Consider the following 23022-nt stretch of genomic DNA (forward strand, 5'->3'; position numbering starts at 1 on the left):
TTTTTAATACATTTAAAATTTAGCATGAATCTGGAGGCTTGCTGCTTTAAAATGCCAATAACACAAATTTCTAAAAATATGTTCTATAGAACAGTATTACATACAAGAGTTTTAGAGTTTACAAGAGTTAAACGATCCTTATATTTTGGAAAGGTTATTTTTTTCTAGATCCCATAACTTTATACTTTATACGAAGTTATGTCAGTTTGTTGTTTCAGAGGTCAAAATTCAGGAAGAGCATGAATTTATTGCTTACTCAAAAACAAAATTTATTACATTTTGATGGGCACAATTTTTTTTATCCAATTTTCCTGGTTGCAGTGTGTGGGAGGGGGGGAATGACATCCGGTGCACTTTCTTGCATTATCATATCAGGCATAAAGGGCAGAGTAGAACCCCCAACATTCGGTAATCCAGCTACTTCACATTAAAGAATTCAAAGTCCCTGGCAGGATTCAAACCTACAGGTGTAACGTGCATGTCGTTTGAAGTCGTATTTTAACTATTCCACATCTATTTATACTGATAATTTCTTGCCAGACTTCATTACGAGCTCTTGATTACCTTGTGCAGCTATTGGGAGTACACTGAGAGATCTCTGATAATCTCAACCTTATGTTCAACATAGTGCTAATTCAGGGGAATGGGGCACATCATCCAGGATAAATTTATGTATAGTAATGGTAAAATATATCCCAAAACATGACAAATAATGTCATCAAATTCTTTCCTCTGAAAGCTTCTCCAGTTATTTTCTTACTATGGTAACTACATTACAATTCTGCTTTATCTGACAACAAAAATAACAATGTTTCTAGTTTGGCAATGGTTTTATTTACGATTTATTACTGACATATACATTTTAAAGTATCAGTAAATTAACACCTGTACATATATACAAATATATAATAACAATGTCTGCACACGATTGTAAAATGTTGATGAAATTCATAACCAAACAATGAATGTATGTCTTCATGAATACTTTTACACTGCACATAGTAAGTATTCATGCAATAATAAAATTTTTTTATTACAGTTAAACTGTATTCAAACAACTATTTATCATCATTTTTATCCTAATACCCAAAAAGGCTTATCCAGCTATACATATTAACTGCTTTTTGTTAAAGGCATATCAATATAGAGAAATAATGTAGAAAACAGTAGAACCTGGTCAAACAGCAGATTACCCAAATATTAACAGATTAGAAACCTATCTTCTTGCATATCAAACTGTTTTCTGTTAGATTTACCCATGACGGAAAATTCATCTGGCATAGGGGTATCAGACGAGTTGCGTGCTATACAATGGCATGCTTAGGATGACATAATTTTGCTGTTTTAATATCTGACAGGTTTGTGGTTCGAATCAGAATATCCGTCCTTTGGGAATGCGCCCTTGGGAGATTACTCGGGATGGATATTCCCATTCAAACTGCCTATCAATCAAATACAGACTGGAAGTAGTTTTACCATGTCACTTTCAATGTAACTCAAGAGTAATGTGTAACATTATAGGTAAATAAAGTGCATTTTGGTAATACTACGACTGAAAAATATCACTATCAAAATCTATTAACATCTGCTAAAATAGCAGCATGGACCAGTCAGTCATTTCACAGGAAAATTGATGCAACAAACAACTAAATTTTACAGGGTATTTGTCTACAGTCAATTACAATCAGCCTTAGGTTTTTTTTAATCACTTAACGTTTTATTGCACATTTACAACAAAATGCATTTGGATAATAAATAACAAAATTTGGTTCAATAATAAATGAAGAAGGTAAAAGTTTTAAATTCATACAAAACTAAAAACTTTCTAAAAGTTTTTACATATACCTTAAAGTCTACAAAATGTATGGACATTTTCTATGATACGTTGTAATTATAAGATATCTCTGCATTCATCTGAACAGTTCTCATTTAAAAAGCATTAAAGGGCAGTAAAAAGTCGCCTATGGCAATCTGATAACCTAACACTATAGAACACATTGACCCAACGTCATACATTCACAGTAGCAAATGCATAGTTTTATATATTCCCAATGTAAGAAAACTGAACTGGCTTTATTTAATGCCACACATGTATAAGCTGCAAATTATCTCACAAAGCATGTGTTACAGCCAGTGAATGTCTTAACTATTTCCAATGCCCATTCATAAACAGAACACATTGTTTCTCCAAAACTTCATCACAAACCATTGAACCTGACTTTCCACTATGTTATGTTGGATTTTATGTCACATATACACTGTTTTATGGTTACTATTGTGATATACCAGCATTACGAGGAAAGAAACATCTCAGAGGCAGGAGAGCACACCTTGAAACCATGAACATTCCTTACATTAGCTGAATACATCTTACTGATCATCCAAGATCTCAATACAACCTTTCTAGGTGAGAGCCATGTGTGTGTTAGCACTTATATTCCAGCAGATTGTACCTTGCGGGAGGGGTTTTCTTTTGTTAGAAAATAACAATTGTATGTTTTATATCTAACAATGATTCTAAAGACTGCCATCATGTATTATTCAAAATGGCCGCCTCGTTAATTACTGTGTCATCCCTTGCCATTTATTTCATCCTGCATGTCCATGTCCGACTCCTCGTCAGAAAAATCCTCCCAGTTCTCCTGAAATACATATAACTAAATGCTGTTATTCTCATTCTATATAGTTATATTTATTCCATAACTAATCTTAGTATTTGTAATATTCCAAAAAAACCTCGGAGTTATGAAATGAATTTTATTAGAGAATGTTCATTATGCTAGAGCTGTCATTGATTCATTGCAAAGCATTTTGACGATACATCAATATCAGATGACAAATATCTGCGATGCACCAATATATACTCCCTAATTTATATAAATCACTTTATACCCATTTATATGATTTCAGTAAAATTTATGTTTTGTTCATACAATGATGTTGTGTCCTGTTTATAAATGTCCTTTGCATGATTTTTCCTAATCTTTTTTGTCCCTTCACAAGAACTAAACTGATATAATAAAAACTTTTATGGCAAAGTACAGGTATTGCAATATAAAATAAATGTTACCTCCGAGTCAGAAACTGGTGGTCCTATAGCAATATCCTCTAAATCTTCATCTGATGAATCTGTAAGACACAATATAAAACCTGTCATGTAAAACCTGTCATGTAAGACACAATATAAAACCTGTCATGTAACACAATATAAAACATGTCATGTAAGACACAATATTAAACCTGTCGTGTAAGACACAATATAAAACCTGTCATATAAGACACAATATAAAACAGTCATGTAAGACACAATATAAAACCTGTCGTGCAAGACACAGCAAGTGGTTTGAAAAACCTGTCATGTAAGACACAATATAAAACCTGTCATGTAAGACACAATATAAAACCTGTCGTGTAAGACATAATTATAAAATCTTTTATGCAAGACATGACATAAAACCTGTTATGTTATCTAAAATATTTCAAACTGAGGTAATAGATTGAACAAACGAAAATGAGCAGTGATTAGAAAATTTAAGCAACAGCTATTTCAGTTCGGCGAGTGAGTTGTCATCAATCTCAGATATACCAAATCATCATTATGCTGTATCTTTAACAAATCAAGTAAAGGTAATGGTTTAAACAAGCTATATATAATCAGAAAGCATTGCTGGATAGCTTCCTCACATGAAAGAATCTAAAGTCTCTGATGGGATTCAAATTCATTGTGGTGACTGGTGAGGGGTAAGTGGTTTGAAGTCAACAACTAAGCTTAAAGCTGCATGCCTCGAAATGAGCCAAAATATTTCAAGAAAATTAAACTTGGGAAAAATGTACTAAGATTTTAAGAAAAGTGAACAGATTGAAGATTCAACTGATAATTTATATCTTGTGTGCAATTAATGACTGATTTTTGCAGTATTTATCATTATATTTCTACTGCGCAGTAGGGACTAATTTTGCATATTTTTACTTCTTTTTCGTAATTTACTCAGATTGTAAGTGCCAATTGCAATGTGTTTATTACTTTTTTTGTTCACTTCATAATATTTTATTTTTAAATACATTTTCAAAATTTTCATGAAAATAAGCATGAATCTGAAGGCATGCCGCTTTAACTATACAACATATATATATAGATATTATTATGTGAAGAGATCTATTTAAATGTAAATGTTAAACCTTTGGAAAAGAGGGGGAAAAACTCTTTAAAATATCTTAATTTGGGACGGTTTCATATTTTTGGACATTTTAAATAAAGGTATTTTTTAAAAAGGATTCCCCCCCCCCCCCCCATAACTTAAATGGGAACAAACATACAATTTGCCGAAAGAATAAGCCAAGGCAAAAAAATTGTATGAAATAGAGAAATCATTGTTTGAGTAAGCTGGTAATTAGATTCCTATAAAATCATATTTGTCAAGCATTTGATTACATGCCATCAGTTCGGTAGGTGATATTTCTGGTCATCCTAGTTGGGTAACTATGACCTTCAATAAGTCATCATTTGGCAAATTATCTACAAACAAATTTATAACTAATACCTATGAAGAAACCTAACAAATACCTATAAATTAAGAGTGTTTTAGACCCAACCCAGCCCCCCCATATTTATAAATGTATTTATGCCATCAGTTCGGTAGGTGATATTTCTGGTCATCCTAGTTTGGTAACTATGACCTTGATATAATCATCATTTGGCAAATTAAATCACAAACAAATTTATAACCAATACAAACCTATCAAATACCCATAAATAGAAACAGTATATTTCAATATCCATAACAGGGATCGGAAAAAAAAATCTGAACCACTCGTAGCTTCAAATTTCTACTTGTTCTGCATGCCATGCTACTCGCCCTGCACTTCGGGCATGTTTTTCAAGATAAACTTTGTCGATGCAATAGACCGCTAGAAATTTTCATAATCAGTTCGTTTACAAATTGAACCCAAACCGGAAATAAACTTGTGTTTTAAGTCCTGTATACATAGAACACTTTATAGAGCATTGTCAGGAACATTACAGTCACACCCGTATCCAACTAACAATGTGTTCAGAGCTTTATGAAGTGTGCAAATTATACATAACCTAAAACACAATCTTTGTTTCCGGTTTTCCAACTTTAAATGTAAACTAACTGATAATGAGAATTCTAGATTTTTTATCACATTAGCAAATTACCATACAACAATGTTGTACTCGTCCTGCATCAATCTCTACTAGAAAATATAAGTGGAAATTTTGATCCTTGTATAAATGTATTTATGCCATCAGTTCGGTAGGTGATATTTCTGGTCATCCTAGTTGGGTAACTATGACCTTCATTAAGTCATCATTTGGCTATTAAATCACATATAAATTTATAACTAATACCTATGAAGAAACCTAACAAATACCAACAAATTAGTGTCCCAGACCCCCCCCCCATATTTATAAATGTATTAATGCCATCAGTTCGGTAGGTGATATTTCTGGTCATCCTAGTTTTGTAACTATGACCTTCATTAAGTCATCATTTGGCAATACATTCTTAAGTTGATAACTGAAGATAATCCAAATATTGAAAATCATACTAAATTTTCAGTCAAATAATTTTAGGACTATAGAAACCAACCCATAATCTATAATAACGTCAACAAACACAATTAAATCTAGAGGTGAACTACAAATAGTAAAATCATACATTTCTCAAAATACTGCTATCAGTAGATCAAATATCTTCATAGTTTTACAACTACGACTCTTCCTAAATCTAATTCATCATATAGCAGTAGTTTACTTAAAGGCCCATGTCAACACATATGTTTTTATTTTTGTTTCCTCAAGGGTTTTTTATTTTCATTGTTATGTTTTAGTCTCATCTACCAAACACCTGAACCATCTTGGCTTCTCTATCATTTTGGACATTAGTACTGTAATAGTGATTTACTATTTTGTATAGAAAATCAAAATACTACTACGTAAAATAATGTTAACATTTTGCTACTTTTTGAAAAATAATTTCACATTCTACCCTACTATCTTAGTGATAAGCATCTAACATACTCTAAAAACCATGAATTAAACGTTATAAAACTCATGTTTGTCCTTTTTAAAGAATGCAAAATTATTCCTTTCTGAGGCATAAACAAGCCTTTAATGTATCAAAATAATAATATGCTCATTGTTTATAATTTCTACTAGTTCTGCATATCATAATGTTATATTTAGGTTAAAGAATTAACTGTATCATTTCATGATAAAATGTTAGAGAAACAACATCAATGGATACAGACATCAGCTGCTATCAAAAGGTAAAATTTAATCTTCATTAGTTTTTACACTACGACTCTTCCTAAATCCAAAATAATCATTCAGCAACTAAACTATTTGCATGGTGCAAAGGTTGGTCATTTTAAAAATGTTTCCGAGATAATGTATGAGATTTAAGGCATTTTTGTTTTTAATCACATACATTTTAATGTGCTTTACCTACGTTTTGGAGGCAGTCTAAAATGAACCCTTCTGGAGAATTTATTATCAAAATTTATGTTTTTCTTGAATGAAATTTCTCCTCATCCTAGCTAAAGGTAACAATGATTAAAGAAATAAACTGTCAATTCTTTTACTAATAGTTTTTGTAACAAACCACCATAAACAAATGTTTTGAATTTCAGCATTTACTATTTATATGATGCCATCAGTTCGGTAGGTGATATTTCTGGTCATCCTAGTTGGGTAACTATGACCTTTATTAAGTCATCATTTGGCAAATTAAATCACATATAAATTTATAACTTATACCTATTAAGACACCTAACACATACCTATAAATTAAGAGTGTTTCAGACCAACCCAGCCCCCCCCCATATTTATCAATGTTTTTATGCCATCAGTTCGCAGGGCCTTTTTTCCTTCTATAACAGGGGCCGGTATAGGGCTGCTTCCCCATTAAAAAATTCTTTAAAATCATGCAGTTTTCCCCAAAAATTGCATTTAAATCAAGTTTTTTCTTCCCCTTTTGCAAATATACCTTATAATTTTTCCCCTAAAATAAGGGCTGGGCTACTTCCCCAATTTGTGTAAAAAAGCCCTGGTTCGGTAGGTGATATTTCTGGTCATCCTAGTTGGGTAACTATGACCTTTATTAAGTCATCATTTGGCTATTAAATCTCATATAAATTTATAACTAATACCTAATGAAGAAACCTAACAAATTAGTGAATCAAACCCCCCCCCCCCCCCATATTTATAAATGTATTTATGCCATCAGTTCGGTAGGTGATATTTCTGGTCATCCTAGTTGGGTAACTATGACCTTGATTAAATCATCATTTGGCAATATCTTTTCATACACAATTAACACTCACATAACTAAATATGTATAAAAGAAAATACTTGGGAAAATATTTGAACATGACTGCTGTAAAACCAATAGGTGATGGTTTGTGCTTCCCTGTAGGCTGATAGTGAGAACTGGATATCTCATAATCCTTAAGATGAATTCCCTGGGGCTTGTGGGCGCGGACGTTAAAGATTACAACTGAATGGTGCATTATTAATAAAGAAATACTGCTATCAGTAGATCAAGTATCTTCATAGTTTTACAACTACGACTCTTCCTAAATCTAATTCATCATTTAGCAGTATTTGAAAAAAACTTTGAATGTCTTGTTTCCAAAAAATAAGAAAACATCATTTGTAGTAGGTGTGTAATACATAGATCCCAAGTAAGGTATTTTCAAACCTACATATTATAGAACACATTTAGTAAGACTTGTCATAAAACTCAAATACTAAAATATATCTCCACAGTTTTTCAAATTCAATAAAAAAACAAACAAAATCCTATAATGACACAAAACTAACACTGACAATCATTTCAAGTTCAAAGTCCAAAAACAAATATTATTACAGTTTATAGTTTCTAAATAGTCATCAGTAAGAAAAGTTATCTTCATAGTTAGATAAACTACGACTCTTCCTAATTCTTAACATCATGTGACACGGTAATATTATAAAAGAACAATGAAAACATAACATACAATAGCCCAATAAGTAATGTCCTTTAACCCCCAAGTGCTTCAACACAAAAACATCTACATATGGAGGTCACAAAGATTTTAGAAAATATCTGATGAATCAAGCCAAATCTTCACAACCCACTAAAAGCAATCATAGCACTTGTTAAATGATCAACATCATGTTATAAAACTGGCCTGCATCTCATAGAAAGTCCTAATTAAATATCCAGTCCCTGACCTAAAATTAACATAGGACTCAACGTGTTTGCAATCAAGACAGTTTCAATCCAAGTTTTATCTTAACATAGGTGTTATATGTGTTTTGGTCTTGAACTGATTTCAGATTTATGAAAGTCCTATGAAATGTAGCCCAGAATATTCACAAACTACTCTCTAAGCTGACAAACAATTTCTCGCATATTATGCAGATAATCTATGTGAACTATTATTACCTTCTTCAAACTGTAGGAGGGCAGGTTGGGAAGCTCCTGGTTCCTCACCCTGGGCTTGTGTTTGAGCACTTATCTGGAAAAAATGGAAATATCTATATTGTTAACACATTATATTGTCAACATAAATATGTATTCAGTGGGTTGAAAAAAGTTTTTTTTTATCAAATAAGCTTCAGTATTTGGCACTTAAAACATTTCTTCTTAGGTTCAGCAAATTCAATAAATTCTGAACTGAGCGGTCAATTACTACACCTTTATTTGTACTTAGTATACAAAACTGGCACTTTGTATATCATATGGACAAATTACCATCTACACTGGTAGAAGATGACCTCACCTGCTGGACTGTAGAATGAGTAACCTGTGACATTCAAGGGTTCAATTAACATCGTGTAATTAGATCATACTTGTGAGTGATTCCAAGTGAGATATCATGAGAGACCATTAACTAAATGTTTATCATCAGTGGAGAAAAGACTGTACATGTACAAGACACTGAATGATTCATAACAATATGATAAATACAAACTCCCTCTAACTTATCAAACAAAACAGCTATGTGCTTAAGTTTACCTGTGATAGCATTATATCTAGTTTTCCCTTTAATCTTGACAATTTTCCCAGCATAGTGACACGAGAGTCCATCATCTGATACAGTCCACTAAATGTCTCCACAATTTCTGGAAACTATATACAAACATACATAGATATATTGTACATTAAAACTCGTTTAACTGTAAACTGAAACACTTTACTTCCAAGTTTGATACACAAATATTTTTGGGTAAACAACACATACAAATCTACACAATTATTTCCTATTTTATTATTTTTTACCATCTCTAGACACAGGTTTAAGTCAGTATTAATTTTTATTCTTCCTAAGTGACTGAAAATCAAGTGTCAAACTTTAATACTTGATGTATCTTTCATTTATTTAGCCAAGATAAAATGCAATGATAATATACAATCTATCAGATTATGATTTCATACATACATTTTACTTATTTCAGACACAAGCGGGCACCTAAGTAAAACCATCGATGTTCAGTAAGCCAGCTGGATAGCTTTCTCACATGCAAGAATCGAAAGTCCATTTGAACTCGGTGTTAATGGGCAAGTGGTTTTAAGTAAACAACTAACTACTCGGTCACGGACACCCCTAGAATAAAGTTGAATAGATACATACAATATAAATATAGTCCCACTTACTGTCATTAGATATGAAGTATGTACAGCTAACACTGTTTGTATCCATACAACCTGTGATATACCCCTGTAAATATATATGTTAATATTTCAATATAACCTGTGATATACCCCTGTAAATATATATGTTAATATGTCAATATATTATTTCCTTGTTCTCCATGTAACATAACGTATTTCCTTATATTATACATGTGCAATAATAACATCATCTACAGGAACAGGAAAAGAGTAAGAAACAAGGGTGCCATAGTCACAAAATACGCCCGTTTACGAAAGCTTTAGATGGAGATGGGTGCATTATGGATAAGTGTTATCTAGCAAGCAAGTTTTTATTCTTGGCACTGTGTTGTTAAATGAACCTTAAAACAAATCAGTAGGGAAGATATGCACAGGATGTGTGACCTTGACCTTGGTAGCAGGGACCTGAATTTTATGCACGGCACTCAGCCTCACAATGATGAACATTTGTGCCAAATTATATTGAAATCCCTCTATGCATGTAGAAGTTTTGCTCCAGACAAGCGTTTTTCTATGACCTCTAACTGTGACCTTCACCTTTGACCTAGAGACTTGGTTCATGTGCAGGGCACTACGTCTCATGGTGGTGAACAATTCTATAAAGTAACATTAAAATTCCTCCATGCATGTAGAAAATATGCTCCGGACAACATCTGGATAGTGACCTTGACCTTGCAAATATTAACCTAAATTAAATGTGTCACACCTGTAGTCATGATAGTTACCATTTGTGCTACAATCCATCAATAAATGATGACTAAATGGTCCCTATACACATCTTCAAATTTTTATCTGAACTTTGACCTCTATGTGTAACCTTGACTTTGGTCGCAGGGATCTGAATTTTGCGTGCGACACTCAGCCTCACAATGGTGAACATTTGTGCCAAGTAATATTGAAATCCCCCTATGAATGTGGAAGTTTTGCTCCGGACAAGCGTTTTTCAATGAGCTCTAAGTGTGACCTTGACCTTTGACCTGGATCATGCATGGAGCAATACATATCATGGTGGTGAACATTTCCATAAAGTATTATAAAAATTCTTCCATACATGTAGGAGATATGCTCCAGACAAAATCTGGATATTTCACCATCTTTAGTGACCTTGACCTTGCATATATTGACCTAAAGTACATGTGTCACAGCCGTAGTCATGATAATGACCATTTGTTACAATCCCTCAATAAATGATGATTAAATCGTCCCTATACACATCTTCATATTTTTATCTAAACTTTGACCTCTATGTGTGACCTTGACTGCAGGGACCTGAATTATGTGCGCGACACTCCGCCTCACAATGGTGAACATTTGTGCCAAGTTATATTGAAATCCCTCTATGCATGTGGAAGTTTTGCTCCGGACAAGCGTTTTTCAATGAGCTCTAAGTGTGACCTTGACCTTTGACCTAGAGACCTAGTTCATGTGCGGGACACTGCTTCTCATAATGGTGAACATTTCTATGAAATTTCATTAAAATCCCTCCATGCGTGTAGGAGATATGCTCCGGACAAAATCTGAATATTTCATCATCTTTAGTGACCTTGACCTTGTATATATTGACCTAAATTATATGTATCACAGCCATAGTCTTGATAATGACCATTTGTGTTACAATCCCTCAATAAATGATGACTAAATGGTCCATATACACATCTTCATATTTTTATCTGAATTTTGACCTCTATGTGTGACCTTGACCTTGGCCGCAAGGACCTGAATCTTGCGCTCGACACTCCGCCTCACAATGGTGAACATTTGTGCCAAGTAATATTGAAATCCCTCTACACATGTGGAAGTTTTGCTCCGGACAAGCATTTTTCAATGAGCTCTAAGTGTGACTTTGACCTTTGACCTAGAGACCTGGTTCATGTGCGGGACACTGCTCCTCATAGTGGTGAACATTTCTATGAAGTTTCATTAAAATCCCTCCATACATGTAGGAGATATGCTCCGGACAAAATTAGACGCCGCCCGCCCGCCAGGGGCGTTCCCATAATACGTCCCGTTTTTCAAATGGGCGTATAAAAAGGTATACAAAAGCGTGTGCATATTGTCTAAACATTTTCAAATCATCATTCACTTATATGTTTAGTTATGTCATAAAAAGAATCTTGCATTCATTGTTCTATAATATAAAACTTTATAAAACTTGTACTAAACATAATGTTATAAAGGGAGCCTCTGTGCCTTATGACTGTTACCAAAATATAAAATTTTGAAACTGTTACCAAAATATAAAATTTTGAAACTGTAACCAAAATATAAAATTTTGAAAATGTTACCAAAATATAAAATTTTGAAACTGTTACCAAAATATAAAATTTTGATACAGTTACCAAAATATAAAATTTTGAAACTGTTACCAAAATATAAAATTTTGAAACTGTTACCAAAATATAAAATTTTGAAACTGTTACCAAAATATAAAATTTTGAAACTGTTACCAAAATATAAAATTTTGAAACTGTAACCAAAATATAAAATTTTGAAAATGTTACCAAAATATAAAATTTTGAAAATGTTACCAAAATATAAAATTTTGATATAATTACTACATCATGTCATTTCCTAGAATTATCACAGCAATACACTTATTAATTTTGCCGTTCTGAGTAAATATTGAAATAACAGTTAATTTAAACATGAAATAAGATAACTTACGACTGAGCATGTCCATGCATTCGTTTAGTGAGTTCCTGTACAAGAGGTATCACCATCTGTACCGGTAATTTACGTACAGTATTCTGTATTAACTTGACATCAGTTTTCTGTAAAACTTGCTGTAACAACAACAATACAAATCTTTAAAATATCTATCAAACAAAACAGTTAAATAACAGGGATTTTTTTGGCTTATTTTATAGCCGTTATTGGGTCATATTCCCAATTGAAAATAGTACATTATTTTATTATTCCAATCCACAGGAAAATATTCCCAATTGAAAATTACAAAATGAAAATACTGAATAAAGAATTCTAAAGTCTTTGTAAATAAGGCTTCTTCATTGTAAGAGTGCTTAAATGTTTGAAGATGCCATCCTAGACAGTGATTGTTTGCATTCATTTAATCACTGCAAAATTTCAGTCATGCATCTTTTCCCAATTTTTAACAAAACATTGCTGAAATTCCCAATTCCATGGGTATGGGTCATGTTCCCAAAATCCTGAAAAAAATCCCTGAATAACATGAATAAATTCTTCAAAATTACACAACTTCTGACATTTACTTAGAAATGATTTTGAAGCAACATTGATTCTAATATGTGTATACAGCTTTTAGCCAATATCTGACTGAAATTCAGGTAATAATTATGAGAATAAAGTAACATAACTAGAAACACTTACATTTAAAAGTTTTCTGTCTTGACTTTGAAGTCCCTGCACTAGCAAAGTGACTAGGGTATCTGCTCTAGGTGGATGTTTACCATCTCTAGACTTCGGTTTCTCTAAACTAACAGCATTCAATCTCTGTTCTAATGTCATCTACAATGGTTTAAAACATGTGTTCTCTCTATATAATATTAATCAAAAACATCAACAGAACAGTCATGATTTATTTCTGCAAGTTCTTATGTATAAAAAAACATTTTAGATTGTTCAGAAAAACTATGATCTAAAGTTTCTTAAATATACACAAACAACAATCACCAAAACAAATTACATAGATATATTGCAATTTGTAGAAAATCATATATACAATTACAGGTAACTCAGCAAAATTCATCAGGATTTGTACATAAAGTTGTAAAAGTAAGCTTTTCAAAATGTATTAATAAAATCAAGGCAAAAACTGATTAAAAATATCTGACCCAACATATTTTATTAACACCTTATTATAAGAACAAAACAGTGATCAAGTAAAGTTTATCTGCAAAGGCTCGTCTCAAAGGCTTTAGCTCGATAAGTCACTCAACATCATAGCTCTTATCTTATCACTTAAATTCCCTTCATTTACTTAAATTCCCTTGGTTTACTTAAATTCCCTTTGTTAACTTAAATTTCCTTGGTTTACTTTAATTCCTTTGGTATACATAAATCTCTTTGGTTTATATAAATCTCATAAGTTAATACTACTAACCTCTCCCACAGATGCTTTCCTCTTCCGTCTGTTTCCAGTCTGTTCTTGTGTAGGAGGGATAGGGGTCATCTGTCCTGGCACTAATACAGTCAGATCCTTAGATACCTCAGGTGTCTTAACCTGTATGAATAACCAGATTAACTCTTTACATTAGACAAGCTTTAAGTTTTGATATTTTTATATAATAAGCAAGTGAATAAATTCCATGTTTTAGTTTACCAAATATATAGAGACATTTATCATTTATTACTCTTATATTCAAACACATTTTATTATTTTAGTTGAATAGTATTGGAAGATAAAAGCATATTGAAATACTCTCAAATCCATTTCTGGAACAAACCAGTACTAAGCAATGAATGTTAAGTTTCTTGTTCAAGGAAACAGCGCCTTTGCCCTGAGAAAGTTCATACCCACACGGCCAGCAATCCTTTGATTACTAGTCTTACATGTTCACCACTCGGCCATACATTTTAATTGTTCATAAAGTGTGACTATCATGAATGACTTGCCTTAGTTACATTGGACTCCTTCCTAGCTCTGACTGACATTGAATCTTCTCGTATTAAACACATATCTGGTTCTGACATAGAACAAGTCTGAAAATATACCGAAAAGTTCAACACAAATCTGAATATGAAAGGGTTCAAAACTTTAAGATGTTTATAATAGCTTTTTGTAGAAACGATAGGTATGTATACACTCCCTCAATTTACTAGTGATCAAAATTAGTACTACAACAAAGCGAGACATTTTTAAGGTTTTTTTCTCAAGCAAGTAAAAATTACAAATTCACAGTGAAATTTTCTTACTGGGAGTTGCTTCCAAAACTTGCCTGTGTATTTTATTACCAAATTTCATGACTGATTTACAAATAACACAATGCAGTAAAGAACATAGAAATCATCCAGTATATATTTTTACAGTTGCTTGTATGAATATACTTACAACTTTTTCAAACGTAGGTTTTAAATTATTTCCATGCACCAGTAAAAGTTTATGTTTGGATTCATCACACACATATGCTGCAAGTATTTGTATAGGTTTTGGTATAGATGTTTTATTCACTTCACTAGCTATCTGTATGGTCACTTTCGGCTTTAAAGGCTGCTTCAACTTCCTGCAAAAATCATAATCAAAATTTCATTACAATAAACTTGCCATCATAAAGATTATAATGTTAACAACAGATCATTTAGCAAGTTCTACAGTTTTTTTTAATCCTTCAACCTTGTATGGTTTAATATTGACATGTGGTGGTGCTGGTAGTTTACCATCCAGATCACCACAGTCACATTGAATTTACCAGAGCAGTGTTTAGTCATCGCATTTTTTCTGGGTAGGCTGTCAAAGTTTACCAGTACTAGTTGCTTTCACTTTCTCAAGGAACTGATAGCTTGTGTACATGCCAGAGCAGAGGTAAAGTGACCTGCAATGCCCAGATATCAAACCTGGGTCTAACCTATTGAGCTAACTGGAGAGTTACATTTGTCGTGTTCCTGACAGTTATATCCAAACCTACAACATTGATTGGTCCAGCAGTACATACAGGAAATTACTATACCCTGGGTGACCGGTCTGACAGGATAAATCATCCAACAAACCGTCAGAAATACCAGGGATATTCTGATGGTAATACATCTTTTTTTTATCATCAAGGAAATAATGTTAAGTTATCTAAATCAATGATAAAGCTGTATCCAATAACTTATATACATTTAATATTTATTATTTGATTAATATATGTCAAGTTAGAGGAGACAAGATTCATGGACATTAAGAAAGAGGTCCAGTCATGTCTAAACCCTGTCACTTGAAACATTTCTCTTCTTCCCTTGCACAATCTACACTATCAACATCTGGTCCCCAGCTCAACCAAGACACTGGGTAAACCAGGGAACCAAACTCTGGTGAGACACAGTTGTACAGAAAGATTTTTGAAACAGAATCTTCAATATATTCCTTCTCTACGATATGATAACTGTGAAAATTAATACATTATTTATGGGTAAAGTAAAATTGTTTAAGGCGAGTATTTATTATGTTACTAATTTAAGACTATCCAAGTCCCTTTGTCAAGTTTTTCTTGTTATGTAAACCTTATATATGTAAGACCAGTGTCTATTCCAAGAGGGGAGGATTGGGGGATTCACCCATATTTTTGAGAACTTCCCCCCTTTTCAGAGGCAGGGGGAAAATTTTACATAAAGAAAGAAGGAAGATCAACAAATGTTACAATTCCCACTTTTCGATAAAAATCCCCCGCTTTTGGAGTCCTAGAATAGAAACTTGAGAACTATTTAAAAGTGTAGCATATATCAAGTATCAGATAGTAATGTATATCCTCAGTGTTTTCAGAGAGATTCCCATTGCTTTAAGCAATCATCATGTACTTGATACAAGAAAATACAATTTCTAAACACCATACCAGCAAGGCACCAGGTTACAAACAGAAGAAATTACAATAAATTATCAAGCTGGGTTTCAAGAAAATGAATTTATTGTCAGCAATAATGAGCATTTCAGGAGTTAAACTGAAATAAATTCACCAAATAGAATTAAAATTTTCAAAGAGGTTAAATTTTGAATGAGGCATTAAAAAGTCTGTTATCTTTGCTATTTTACAATACACAAATTAGCCAGTTTGTTATGCAATATCCAAGATCAACCTTATTCCAAAATATTTTTTGTGCTTCTTGATGAAATATTAATTCATTTTTTTTCCGAAAATTATAATCTTTGCAGTTTTAATAGAAAAGGTTAACAATATACATGTACAAAACAAAGTACATACACACTGCATATTGCTATATGAAACTTTAAAATTATTTTGCATTTGTTACTCCAGTACCTTAAATTTAACAATATTTTAATTTGACAGGATACAAATTATGTCAAGTTAGAGGAGACAAGATTCATGGACATTAAGAAAGAGGTCCAGTCATGTCTAAACCCTGTCACTTGAAACATTTCTCTACTTCCCTTGCACAATCTACACTATCAACATCTGGTCCCCAGCTCAACCCAGAAACTGGGTAAACCAGGGAACCAAACTCTGGTGAGACACAGTTGTACAGGAAGATTTTCAAAACAGAACCTTCAAAATTCTTTCTCTATGGTTTGATGACTGTGAAAATTAATACATTATTTATGGGTAAAGTAAAATTGTTTTAGGCGAGTATTTATTATGTTACTAATTTAAAACTATCCAAGTCCCTTTGTCAAGTTTTTCTTGTTATGTAAACCTTATATATGTAAGACCAGTGTCTATTCCAAGAGGGGAGGATTGGGGGATTCACCCATATTTTTGAGAATTCCCCCACCCCCCTTTTTTCAGAGGCAGGGGGAAAATTTACATAAAGAAAGAAGGAAAAAGATCTACAAATGTTATAAATTCCCACTTTTCGATACAAATTCCCTGTTTTTGGAGTCCTAGAATAGACACTGAGAAGTGTTTAAAAGTGTAGCATATATCAAGTATCAGATAGTAATGTATATCCTCAGTGATTTCAGAGAGATTCCCATTGCTTTAAGCAATCATCATGTACTTGATACAAGTTAATACAATGTCTGAACATCATAGCAGCACGGCACCAAGTTACAAACAGAAGAAATTACAATAAATTATCAAGCTGGGTTTCAAGAAAATGAATTTATTGTCCTCAATAAAGAGCATTTTGGAGTGAAACTGAAGTGAATCTGCCAAATAGAATTGAAATGTTCAAAGAGGTTAAATTTTGAATGAGGCATTCAAAAGTCTGTTATCTTTTCTATTAACATACACCAATTAGCCAGTTTGTTATGCAATATCCAAGATCAACCTTATTCCAAAATAGTTTTTTGTGCTTCTTGATGAAACATAAATTATTTTTCTTGGAAATTATAACTTATGCATCTTTATTAGAAAAGGTTACCAATGTACAAACATTGTGCATAATCACTGCATATTGCTATTTGAAGCTTTAAAATTATTTTGCATTTGTGACAACAGTACCTTGAATTTAACAGTATTTTAATTGGACGGGATACAAATTATGTCAAGTTAGAGGAGACAAGATTCATGGACATTAAGAAAGAGGTCCAGTCATGTCTAAACCCTGTCACTTGAAATATTTCTCTACTTCCCTTGCACAATCTACACTATCAACATCTGGTCCCCAGCTCAACCCAGACACTGGGTAAACCAGGGAACCAAACTCTGGTGAGACACAGTTGTGCAGGAAGATTTTCAAAACAGAATCTTCAATATTCTTTCTCTATGGTTTGATAACTGTGAAAATTAATACATTATTTATGGGTAAAGTAAAATTGTCTTAGGTGAGTATTAATATATAATTAATTCAAAGCTATCTAAATCCCTTTAACAAGATTTATCAGTTATGTAATCCTCGTATGTAAGAACTGTTTAAAAGTGTAGCATATATCAAGTATCAGAAAGTAATGTATATCCTCAGTGATTTCAGAGAGATTCCCATTGCTTTAAGCAATCATCATGTACTTGATACAAGTTAATACAATGTCTGAACATCATAGCAGCACGGCACCAAGTTACAAACAGAAGAAATTACAATAAATTATCAAGCTGGGTTTCAAGAAAATGAATTTATTGTCCTCAATAAAGAGCATTTTGGAGTGAAACTGAAGTGAATCTGCCAAATAGAAAACAAATGTTCAAAGAGGTAAAATTTTAAAGAGGCATTAAAAAGTCTTATATCTTTGCTATTTACAATACACCAATTACTGAATTAGCCAGTTTGTTATGAAATGCTCAAGATCAACCTTATTCCAAAATATTTTATTGTGCTACTTGATGAAATATTAATTCATTTTCTTTCGAAATTATAATCTTTGCAGTTTTAATAGAAAAGGTTAACAATATACATGTACAAAACAAAGTACATACACACTGCATATTGCTATATGAAACTTTAAAATTATTTTGCATTTGTTACTCCAGTACCTTAAATTTAACAATATTTTAATTTGACAGGATACAAATTATGCCAAGTTAGAGGAGACAAGATTCATGGACATTAAGAAAGAGGTCCAGTCATGTCTAAACCCTGTCACTTGAAACATTTCTCTACTTCCCTTGCACAATCTACACTATCAACATCTGGTCCCCAGCTCAACCCAGATACTGGGTAAACCAGGGAACCAAACTCTGGTGAGACACAGTTGTACAGGAAGATTTTCGAAACAGAATCTTCAATATTCCTTCTCTATGGTTTGATGACTGTGAAAATTAATACATTATTTATGGGTAAAGTAAAATTGTCTTAGGTGAGTATTAATATATATAATAATTAATTCAAAGCTATCTAAATCCCTTTAACAAGATTTTTCAGTTATGTAAGCCTTGTATGTCAGAACTATTTTAAAAGTGTGGCATATATCAAGTATCAGAAAGTAATGTATATCCTCAGTGACTTCAGAGAGATTCCCATTGCTTTAGCAATCATCATGTACTTGATACAAGACAATACAATTTCTGAACACCATACCTGGACGGCACCAGGTTACAAACAAGAAATTACAATAAATTATCAACCTGGATTTCAAGAAAATGAATTTATTGTCCTCAATAATGAGCATTTCAGGAGTTAAACTTAAATAAATCCACCAAATTGAATTAAAATTTTCAAAGAGGTTAAATTTTGAATGAGGCATTAAAAAGTCTGTTACCTTTGCTATTTTACAATACATCAATTAGCCAGTTTGTTATAAAATTCCCAAGATCAACCTTATTTCAAAATAGTTTTTTGTGCTTCTTGATGAAATATTAATTCATTTTCTTTCAAAATTATAATCTTTGCAGTTTTAATAGAAAAGGTTAACAATATACATGTACAAAACAAAGTACATACACACTGCATATTGCTATATGAAACTTTAAAATTATTTTGTATTTGTTACTCCAGTACCTTAAATTTAACAATATTTTAATTTGAGAGGATACAAATTATGTCAAGTTAGAGGAGACAAGATTCATGGACATTAAGAAAGAGGTCCAGTCATGTCTAAACCCTGTCACTTGAAACATTTCTCTTCTTCCCTTGCACAATCTACACTATCAACATCTGGTCCCCAGCTCAACCCAGAAAGTGGGTAAACCAGGGAACCAAACTCTGGTGAGACACAGTTGTGCAGGAAGATTTTCAAACAGAATCTTCAAAATTCTTTCTCTATGGTTTGATGACTGTGAAAATTTATACATTATTTATGGGTAAAGTAAAATTGTCTTAGGCGAGTATTAATATATATAATAATTAATTCAAAGCTATCTAAATCCCTTTAACAAGATTTTTCAGTTATGTAAGCCTTGTATGTAAGAACTATTTAAAAGTGTAGCATATATCAAGTATCAGATAGTAATGTATATCCTCAGTGATTTCAGAGAGATTCCCATTGCTTTAAGCAATCATCATGTACTTGATACAAGAAAATACAATTTCTGAACACCATACCTGGACGGCACCAGGTTACTAACAGAAACTAGAACTGCCACTGTCATGGCGTGAATACCCCCGCATACCACTTTGTCAGAATCAACAGTGGTCATTTAGAGCTCAAGGACAACCTCCCAGTCAAATCTAAGGGTAGTAAGCCAGTGCATTGCTAAGTTATGTATTCTACATGTTTTTAGTGGCAAAGATCAAAGTGATATTTACCCCTTTGACCTACTGACCTCAAACTGCCACTGCATAACTTGAATAGCCCCCCCCCCCCCCCTCATCCTACTTTGCCTGTGGATGTTTTATGATGAATATATGAGAACATAATTATATGCTTCAAATGTGAAAATCAATACACTGTGGACAGGCATTCTTAAGCATTTGAGCAGACTAGCCTATTATAGTAAAAGCCCCTGTGACCTTGACCTTTGACACAGTCCGGGTGACCTCAAAAACATGGGTCACCGATGAGCAACCTCCATGCCAAATATGAAGATTGTGGATCAAAAGATTTTTAGGTTATTTGGCGGACAGGCTTTTTAAAGTCATGGCCCCTGTAACGGATATTTTGGGGGAAAATTAAGACTGCTACACCTACAACCAGTATCAGAAGATACAATCTCCATACAGATTTTGTCAGAGAGATTCCCATTGTAAAACAATCATCATACACTGGTTACAAATACTTTGTTCTGAAATAACTTGATCAATATATAATTGAATACAATTATAGTAAATTAATTATAATATACTAATTATAGTAAATTAATACATGTATAGTATAGCAATTTTGGTTTAATCTTTAATTTAATATAAAACTATACTCCACACTAATTACTCTACAACTCTATTTCTCATCATCAAATCATTAGAACCAGGTAAACATAACATGCAACAAAGGTCCTTCAACATTACAACTAGCTACTATCAGTTTAGAGAAAAGTTCTCGATGTAACTGTCTTAGAAATCTAAACTGTCTACAAAGACGGTCCAGCAGTACAGACATTGTTTATCTCCCCTGGATATACAGCTTGATAGAACAAATGCATTCATCAAGATGTCAAAATACCAGGGTATACAAAACTTTAAATATCATCATTACAAAATTGACAGTAACAGTCAGGTTACATAGGTATTAAAGTCATTCCTTATTCCAATCAGGAAACAGATTTCATATCTGCAAAAGTAATAGCATGGTATTATTTTTTCCTAAGAGGTAAATGCATTCAAAGCAAACTGCAATCCAGAAAGGGCAGCACACCTCCAGATGTACTAAGATTTTAGAAAAGTAAAAAATAAAGGTTCAATTAATAATTTACACGTTATGTGTGATAAATTACTGATTTTGCAGTGTTTACCACCATATCTCTACTGTGAGTGCAGTAAAGGCTATTTTTGCATATTTTGACTTCTTTTTGGTAATTTATGTCTCTACTGTGAGTGCAGTAAAGGCTATTTTTGCATATTTTGACTTCTTTTTGGTAATTTATGTCTCTACTGTGAGTGCAGTAAAGGCTATTTTTGCATATTTTGACTTCTTTTTGGTAATTTATGTTGATTGTAAATGCCATTTGAAAAGTTTAAGTTATTTTCTTTTTTCACTTCTCAATATTTTAATTTAACAAACATTTTCATGAAAACTAGCATGAATCTGGAGGCATGCTGCTCTCATGCAAGACAAATTAAGATCAAACTGTTGTCAGGTGAGCACATGCAAACATAGCATGTCCCGACCATAGACTGTATCACTGTTCCTTAACTTTAGCAGTGACTGTATACTCTAGGTCGGATTTTCATGTCCCTGAATTCTACATTTACGGAAAGACATAAAGGTCTATCAAAATATCGTATTCAGGTAACATAGAAAAGCCACAGAGATAACAAGAAACAAAGCTGACATGTATACAAGCATACAATATCATTAACAAATGTTGATGTAATCAACACACATAGCACTCCTTGAAGAACGATTCCTGATCTACATAACAAAATTGGGAAATATTCAAAACCTCAAATGCACTTGTGTATGGGGAAAAATTGGTAGCACAGCATAATTATTACTGTCAGGTTAGTACGAAAAACCGGTAGGGCCATTTTAACTTCATGAATTACTGATTTCACACTTTTAACTTTGTGAATTCACATTTACAACATGTGGAATTCCTGAATTTAACTTCATGAATTCCCGATTTCAACTTCATGATGTCCCCCTACCAGTCTTTTTGTACGTTTGAGACTGTACTGTCTTATTTGTATTGACTTGTCCTGTCTTGATTTTCACCAGTTTATGTGAGGAATATGATGGATTCACAATGCTTTAAAACAGCCTGATGTAAAGATTACACAAACAATCAGGGAGTTACAGCTAAATAATTAAACATTCAGCTGAACAATTTACAAGCCTGTACAGAAAACTACTGCAGTTAAAGTAAACATAAGTGCAGAATGTCACATGATGTCATCCCTATATATGTAGGTAACAGCCCCTAACTCTGTATACCTTACAATACATTACAGGGAGACAATTCATGTCCCTGGTGCTAAAGCTCATATAGACAGTTTTTATCTATTGAGTGGTAAGAACCAGGATTTCTTCTCTGACAATATTATTTTTATACTTCTAATACTAAACTATTATCTCTATACTTCTAAACATTATAAAATAAGTTTTAAAGATCATCATGCTATAGGAAAGTTAAGTGTCACACTAGTAGAGTAAAATTTAGGACAATTATACATTAAAACCCCGATTTTTTTCTTTTGCTGATCTCACTTTCTAAGTTTCTATAATGCTGATAATACA

General features: G+C 32.6%; 1 protein-coding gene and 6 non-coding genes across 7 annotated transcripts in view; all 7 read right to left on the minus strand.

Moving 5' to 3' along the window:
• Positions 1 to 811: 811 nt before the first annotated feature.
• Positions 812 to 23022, minus strand: part of LOC132748049 (WD repeat-containing protein 43-like) — a 30510-nt gene continuing 8299 nt past the window's right edge. Inside the window, exons 8-17 of the mRNA XM_060737594.1 lie at positions 14713 to 14884; positions 14277 to 14363; positions 13765 to 13884; positions 13032 to 13169; positions 12348 to 12466; positions 9666 to 9729; positions 9027 to 9140; positions 8454 to 8526; positions 3071 to 3129; positions 812 to 2642 (exon numbers count right to left, since the gene is read on the minus strand). Of these exons, the coding sequence (XP_060593577.1) occupies positions 2571 to 2642; positions 3071 to 3129; positions 8454 to 8526; positions 9027 to 9140; positions 9666 to 9729; positions 12348 to 12466; positions 13032 to 13169; positions 13765 to 13884; positions 14277 to 14363; positions 14713 to 14884 (1018 nt within the window). The 3' untranslated portion in view covers positions 812 to 2570. The remainder of the gene's footprint in view (positions 2643 to 3070; positions 3130 to 8453; positions 8527 to 9026; positions 9141 to 9665; positions 9730 to 12347; positions 12467 to 13031; positions 13170 to 13764; positions 13885 to 14276; positions 14364 to 14712; positions 14885 to 23022) is intronic.
• Positions 16083 to 16161, minus strand: LOC132748052 (small nucleolar RNA SNORD79). Its single transcript, XR_009628197.1, has one exon. It is a non-coding gene; the product is annotated as a small nucleolar RNA SNORD79 (small nucleolar RNA).
• On the minus strand, positions 17238 to 17316 carry LOC132748056 (small nucleolar RNA SNORD79). The gene has a single exon (XR_009628200.1). It is a non-coding gene; the product is annotated as a small nucleolar RNA SNORD79 (small nucleolar RNA).
• On the minus strand, positions 18188 to 18266 carry LOC132748058 (small nucleolar RNA SNORD79). Its single transcript, XR_009628202.1, has one exon. It is a non-coding gene; the product is annotated as a small nucleolar RNA SNORD79 (small nucleolar RNA).
• Positions 19160 to 19237, minus strand: LOC132748053 (small nucleolar RNA SNORD79). The gene has a single exon (XR_009628198.1). It is a non-coding gene; the product is annotated as a small nucleolar RNA SNORD79 (small nucleolar RNA).
• Positions 20122 to 20200, minus strand: LOC132748057 (small nucleolar RNA SNORD79). Its single transcript, XR_009628201.1, has one exon. It is a non-coding gene; the product is annotated as a small nucleolar RNA SNORD79 (small nucleolar RNA).
• Positions 20819 to 20896, minus strand: LOC132748055 (small nucleolar RNA SNORD79). Its single transcript, XR_009628199.1, has one exon. It is a non-coding gene; the product is annotated as a small nucleolar RNA SNORD79 (small nucleolar RNA).

The sequence above is a fragment of the Ruditapes philippinarum genome, unplaced genomic scaffold, assembly GCF_026571515.1.
Source record: "Ruditapes philippinarum isolate M1 unplaced genomic scaffold, ASM2657151v2 ctg2374_1_1_1_1, whole genome shotgun sequence".
NCBI lineage: Eukaryota > Metazoa > Mollusca > Bivalvia > Venerida > Veneridae > Ruditapes > Ruditapes philippinarum.